Genomic DNA, 7,288 nt, shown 5'->3' on the forward strand with positions numbered 1-7,288 from the left:
AGCAAAGGAAACCATAAACAAGATGAAAAGACAACACTCAGAATGTGAGAAAATATTTGCAAATGAAGCAACTGACAAAGAATTAATCTCCAAAATATATAAACAGCCCTTGCAGCTCAATATTAAAAAAACAAACAACCCAATCCAAAAATGGGCAGAAGACCTAAATAGACATTTCTCCAAAGAAGACATACAGATGGCCAAGCAGCACATGAAAAGCTGCTCAACATCACTAGTTATTAGAGAAATGCAAATCAAAACTACAATGTGGTATCACCTCACACCAGTTAGAATGGGCATCGTCAGAAAATCTACAAACAACAAATGCTGGAGAGGGTGTGGAGAAAAGGGAACCCTCTTGCACTGTTGGTGGGAATGTAAATTGATACAGTCACTATGGAGAAAGTATGGAGGTTCCTTAAAGAACTAAAAATAGAGTTACCATATGACCCAGCAATCCCACTACTGGCCATATACCCAGAGAAAACCATAATTCAAAAAGACACATGCGGGCCTCCCTGGTGGCGCAGTGGTTGAGAGTCTGCCTGCCGATGCAGGGGACACGGGTTCGTGCCCTGGTCTGGGAAGATCCAACATGCCACGGAGCAGCTTGGCCCATGAGCCATGGCCGCTGAGCCTGCGCATCCGGAGCCTGTGCTCTGCAACGGGAGACGCCACAACAGTGAGAGGCCCACGTACCGCAAAAAAAATAAAAGACACATGCACCCCAATGTTCATTGCAGCACTATTTACAATAGCTAGGTTACGGTAACAACCTAAATGCCCATCAACAGATGAATGGATAAAGAAGATGTGGTACATATATACAATGGAACATTACTCAGCCATAAAATGGAATGAAATTCGGTCATTTGTTGAGACGTGGTTGGATCTAGAGACTGTCATACAGAGTGAAGTAAGTCAGAAAGAGAAAAACAAATATCATATATTAATGCATATATGTGGAACCTAGAAAAATGGTACAGATGAACTGGTTTTCAGGGCAGAAATTGAGACACAGATGTAGAGAACAAACGTATGGACATCAAGGGGGGAAAGCGGTGGGGGGTGGGGGTTGTGGTGTGATGAATTGGGCGATTGAAAAAAATAAAAATTAAAAACTAATTAAAAAAATAAAACATTTTACTAGCTGTCCTATCCTGTGGAATAAGTTATAGGAAAAAAACAAAAAAAAAGGAGGTCACTGGAAAGAAAGAACTGTCTCTATTTGCAAATGATACAATTATTTATGGGGAAATTCTTAAGGAATCTAAAAAAATACTACTAGAAATAACAAATGTATTAAGGTCTTGGGACATAGTTAAGACAAATAGATCAAAGAAAGTACAGAGTCCAAATATAGACCCCACCTATAATTAATAACCTAAATTTCATCAAAATAAAAATACTCATCAAAAGACACTATTAAGATATGAGTATTCAAGGCACAGACTGGCAGAAAATATTTTAATACATTCAAAGAACTTGTTTCAAAACTAAATAAACAAACAGATATCAAAAAAGAAAAAAAAACCTATATAAAGATCTTCTGCAACTAAACAATAAAAAGACAACCCAGATAATGGATAAAAGGCTAAAGACACTACACAAAGGAAGATATACAAATGGCCAGTTAAAAGATACAAATATAATGAACATCACCCTCATTAGAAAAATGCAAATACAGATCACAATGAGATACCATAAACACCCATTAAAGTGGTCAGAATTTAAACGGCCACTGACACCAGACACTGTTAAGGATGTGAAGCCACTAGAATGTTCATACATTGCCGGTGAGAATGTGAAATGGCACTACCATTTTGGCTAGAGATTTGACAGTTTCTTAGAAAATTAAACAAAGACTTACCCTTACCTCAACGACTCCACTTCTAGGTATTTACCCATAAGAATGAAAACACATTATCATAAAAAGACCAATGTGATAATGTTTGTAGCCTTCATTATAGTAGCACCAAATGAAATTACCTCAAAGTCCATCAACAGACAAATAGATTTTAAAAGTGTTGTAGATTGATACACCAGTATAATATGCATCAATAAAACAAAATGAATTATTGATACATGCAAAAGCATGAATAAATCCCTTACACATTATACTGAGGAAAATAAGCCAGACTTAAGAGTACACACTGTATATTCTGCAATATGTTCATTTTGTATGCTTTCCAGAACTATATAGAATTCTAGAACAGGACTAATTTATGGTGAAAAAAGTCAAGAATTTATTGCATTGGTAGATTAACTGGAAAAAGAATATGAATGAAGGAATTTTGGGGGCTGATTGGAAATATTCTACATCTTTATAGTGGTATGTATTACACAGGTGTACCCATTTATCAAAATTCATCAAATTTGGGACTTCCCTGGAGGTCCAGTGGTTAAGACTTCACCTTCCAGTGCAGGGGGTGTGGGTTTGATCCCTGGTCAGGGAGCTAAGATCCCACATGCCTTGCAGCCAAAAAACCAAAACATAAAACAGAAGCAACATTGTAACAAATTCAATAAAGACTTTAAAAAAATAAAAAATTTTTTAAAATTCATCAAGTTGTTCACTTAATATTTGTACATTTCAACATATAGAAATATATCAAAAACTGTAAATAAACAAATGAAAAATGCTAAAAATTTATGTAAATCCAAATAAATCTAAAAGATTTCATCTTCACAGGTCATAGTATGCATGGTAAAAAACTATGAGCTGTTAAGAGGGTTCCTTTAGAACCTCTGGACCCAATTAACGAATGAAAAATGGGGAAAATTGTTGGACGACCTTTAACCAATACAACATTTTTTTCAGGTGGCACAACTGTTTATACTTAGTAAGTTGAGTATCCTTGGTGTAAGAATAGTCCCAGGAAAATTCAATCCTTAGCATAAAAATGTATTTCCATCTTGGCATATGATGGTCAGGAAAGGAACCTGCAGTTCCAATATAAGCTTAGAATGGCAGGGGAAAATTGTGGTTATGCCATGTAATAAAACCATGACTTCTTGGACTAAAAAAATGAAAATGGAAAATCATTCTTACACCACAGAAATTTATTTTTACTGTAATTCTCCTCTCTATCCTCCACTTTCCTTTATGGAAGGAAGGTGGATACTTGAGGAATTTGCTCAAATGGAGTAAGAAAAAAGTTCTCGTTTCTCCAATGTCAACTAGAGTTTTTCTCTATCTCTGTAAGGGATGAGGACTAAACTTCCATTTCTTATAAAGATAAAGGGATCATCATAGAGGCTGGATGTGGCTAGAAATTCCACAATAATAAAATGCAAGATTGCCATGTACCTTCCATAGCCAAATGAAACAATGATATTTAGACTGATTCTTTGTAAGTTGTTTTTGTTATATAGCATGGCTGTATTTAATACCTATTGTGGTTTTCACCTCAACCTCATTTTTAGCCTACACTTATATTCTTTCTTCAATCATCCTCATTTTTAGCCAAATAACCTTTTTTGGCACTCTGCTCCATGCTTTGAGTAGTTGTTTTCCTTTCAAGTTTCCTAAATAGTTAGAGGGCTCTGCACTTATGTGATGACCCAGAAAGCTTGTGGATGACAAAATTGAAGATAAGCATTTAAACAGAGACAATGAATTCCACTGGTCCTGCAAGAGAGTAAGTAAAGCTGCAAGAAATTCAAACCCAGGAAACAGAAAGCTAACCATTTTTAAAACATGGCCTTTCTCAAATATTTGGTTTAGTTCATGCAAGATAAATTTATAAACAGAAGAGACAGTTTTCTTTCTTCTGAACCAAATGAATGAATCAAATTATATCAATAGTGCCCTCATTCATTACACCACCATTTTGTGTCTTCTTGAGGAACCCAAAATAATAGAGGAAAGAACAAGGGCTTTCTAGAGTCTGGCAGAATTTTGAATTTACCGTGTTGGGAAAGTTTTTTAATCTTAAAAAGTTCTAGTTATCTGCCCATAATTAGGATAATGGTGACCTCTAGGACTGTTTTATATTTTACACACACACACACACACACACACACACACACACACACGCAGAGAGATCTGAATGCAAGGCACAGTGCTTAGCACAAAGCACTAGATAAACTGGAATTTGTTCAACCTGGCTCCTGAATCAAATGACAATTTGTTCATGAGCGTCTTGCCCTCAAGTCACGAGCGCTGCTATTCCCCATTTCATTTGGCCCTCAGGATTTATGGATGCACTGAATGAAGAAACACAAAATGACCATTTCCTGCATTAAAATTCTAACCCATCATTTGGAACACTTACCAAATGCTATTCCTGGTTATTTAGTTGCAAAGGAAATACAGACAGCAAAGACTATTACGGTTTATTATTTTAATAATCCCTATAAAACAATTATTATCCCTTATTTTGCATCAACTCAGAGAGAAATATTCTTCAGAAAATTTGCATATATCAAAGATAACTACCTTGAACAGAGCACCAAGCTATGTACATAGGCACAATAAATACTTTTTAAAAGACATTAATTTTTAAAGGATTCTTTGATTTAAGAAAATAAAATAAGTAAATTAGGAAATCAAGAATTAAAGAGCACATTTTGTTTCACTGAATAAATGAACTAAATATTTTTATATGGGGAAAAGAATCTCTTAGGATAATGAAACTATAGAATGAGGTTTTGCTTGTGACTCATTTTCCAGAAACCTAAGGGAAAACTTAGGGGCATGTATTTTAAATGATGATGTGGTTCAGTCTTTAAATGTAAAAGAAAAAAAGTCAACTATTCATCTCATTGCATTTTCATATGCCAAAATCACCTGGAATGTGATTATGTGCTTATGATTCAGAAGTACAGGTGCTGAGACATTATTTGCCACTTAAAAAACATATATATATGAAGCATGTTTATAGTTTTTATTCTTCCTATCATTATATATGTTTGAAAACCTGACAGTAATTGAGAGAGGGCCACCATAACAATTTACTTGGTAAATTGAATCAATAAATGTGCTGAAATGAAATATACTACAGAAAATAGTCTTTGATTTTTTTTAATGTACATGTTATTCTTGATAGCATTTGGGCATTGAAAGTTTTAATTTCAAAAATCAAGTCCAGTGAATAAAATACATCCTAAATATGACAACTCCATCCAGAAGCAAATTAATTTTGTTACCTATTTTTATATTAATTATTCATTAAAGTTCTGACTAAAATATGGAATTACAGTGCCTACTACAAAGTTGATATGAAATAATTTAAAATAGTTCTCAAGGCACTAATTTCATACAGTTCTGTAACATTTTAATGACCCTTTTGAACATTCTAAGCAATTATTATAAGAAAATAAAAAAGATGCAGTGTGATTTATTTGTTAGAAATTTATTTTAACATAAACACCTCAGTGCATATATGGGTTTGATGTTAAATACTAACAATCTACTTTTAAAATCTACTGTCAATGTTTACTTGTAATCAGATATGCTTAATTTAGCCAGTTGGTTCCTGGCAGTACCTCTAGTAGCGGGAAATTATCATAAGCCAATATATCTTGATTGAAACAGCCTGTACCTTTATTGTCTGTCCAGATTCTTTTCACATCAGGTCTATAATGAAAAACTAAGTCACAAACAGAGGTATTAGAAGATTCACAATAGGGCCAATGTTCTCTGGACCAAATCAAATTTTCAATAACTCATAAGGTAATTCGAGAGCTTCTATTATATAATCCTTCAACAAACAATTAAATTCTACAGATCTTTTTTCATTGAACAGTCCAGTCAGCATATATGTTAATATACATAACCCATACCATAAATAAAAAGTAAATTGAAGCATACGTTTAAAGCCCTTGATTTTTGTGGAAAATGTTTAAGCACGAATTAAAGTCAAACATTTATATTGGTGGATTTGGTAGCAGGGTTGGGTTCTCAAGAGAGACAACACGTTCCAAACGTATGTTCCATTCCCCTCTCAATCCCATTCATAAAGTGCCTTTCTGTTACGCAATGGGATCACTCTGCTTGGTAATGAACACAGGCTGATGTTTAGCGTTAACTGATTGTATATACAAAGGAGACAGCATCACTCATCTTTACTTAAAAACAAAACTTAAGCAAGGTGCTTAGGCAGAGGCACCTTTGCACCGGAGTCAAAGGAAGCAAACATAAGAATGTGACAGAAATAGGGAATCGGAACGGACAACAAATGGGCACATTACTCAGGAAAGCTCAGAGGATAGTCTTTGAAAAGCAGCAGTAAACCAGTTGTGTGGACAGCGATAAAGGCTTGCTTACTTCTGGGAAGAGTCAAGCCCCAATGGGTTTGCTTTTTCCGTTGATACTACTAGGACCCTAACTGAAGAAAGAGGACTATGGGGACCCTAACACTGGCTTCTCCTTTCTTAGCGCGCTCTTAACCAAGCGGTATTCGCTCTATCCCGACTCCAGTAGAGTTCGCAACCCCGAACCTCGCCATAAGTCCGTGTGTCTGCACCGCGATCACAACCAGGCAAGCCAGGAAGGACAATCAATGCCAATACGAGATTGCATGCTCCTCTGACTTTTGTTTGCTCAAGTTTACGTTTTAGACACTATAATCCTCCTTGTGGAGCCTAGAAAGATAATGTATACTCTTACCCGCGTCAAAACATCCCTAGTTACAGCCCCGCGGAGAGTAGAGGAACCCAGTTCTGTTCCATGGACCAAGTCAGAACCGCATCCCCGCGGGTGGCTGCCTAAGACCTTCCCTTAGATCGGGCGCAGTTTATGCTGGGAGCGAGGGAGAAAGCATCTTTCTCAATTCCTCCCGAGGCCACACTTTCTATATAGACCCACCTGCATGGGAGCTTCGTGTCTCATTGTTCGCAAAGTGTCCTCTCTCCCTGGCTAAGACAGTGCTGGCCCGGGAGCCCGATCAAGCGTGCACAGCCCGCGCGCTTCACGCTCCACACTGCACTCTTGGGGTTCGCTAACCGGCTCCAACATCAGCACCGGAGCTGTCCCTTCCTGGCGCCGCACACGCGTACTGGCTGGGAGCCCCGCGTGCTCCTGGGAGTTGTAGTCTAACCCTGCTGAGCTTTCCGGCCAACCGCTGAGCCGTGAACTACATTTCCCGGCAAGCCAGCATAAAAAACGGGCTGCTCCTCCTGTTGGACTCGGCCGCCGTGCCTCCCTTCTCTTTTGGAATCGCTCCCGGTTGTTGCTGCTCTCAGCCTCACAGACCATTTCCTCGCAAGGTGCAGGCGAAAAGTGACCCCGACTCATCTCAGCTGGAGATTTTTCTTTGCTACCTATCGCTTTCCGAAGCTAGAT

At 37.3% G+C, this 7,288-nt stretch overlaps 1 protein-coding gene across 1 annotated transcript in view; it reads right to left on the bottom strand.

Annotated features, from left to right (window-relative positions):
* The window catches only part of RAB3C (RAB3C, member RAS oncogene family), a 302,764-nt gene extending 295,813 nt beyond the window's left edge, over window positions 1-6,951 (bottom strand). Inside the window, exon 1 of the mRNA XM_060009460.1 lies at window positions 6,812-6,951. Coding sequence (XP_059865443.1) covers window positions 6,812-6,835 — 24 coding nt within the window. The 5' untranslated portion in view covers window positions 6,836-6,951. The remainder of the gene's footprint in view (window positions 1-6,811) is intronic.
* Between the last annotated feature and the right edge of the window lie 337 nt (window positions 6,952-7,288).

The sequence above is a fragment of the Delphinus delphis genome, chromosome 3, assembly GCF_949987515.2.
Source record: "Delphinus delphis chromosome 3, mDelDel1.2, whole genome shotgun sequence".
NCBI classification, from domain to species: Eukaryota; Metazoa; Chordata; class Mammalia; order Artiodactyla; family Delphinidae; genus Delphinus; species Delphinus delphis.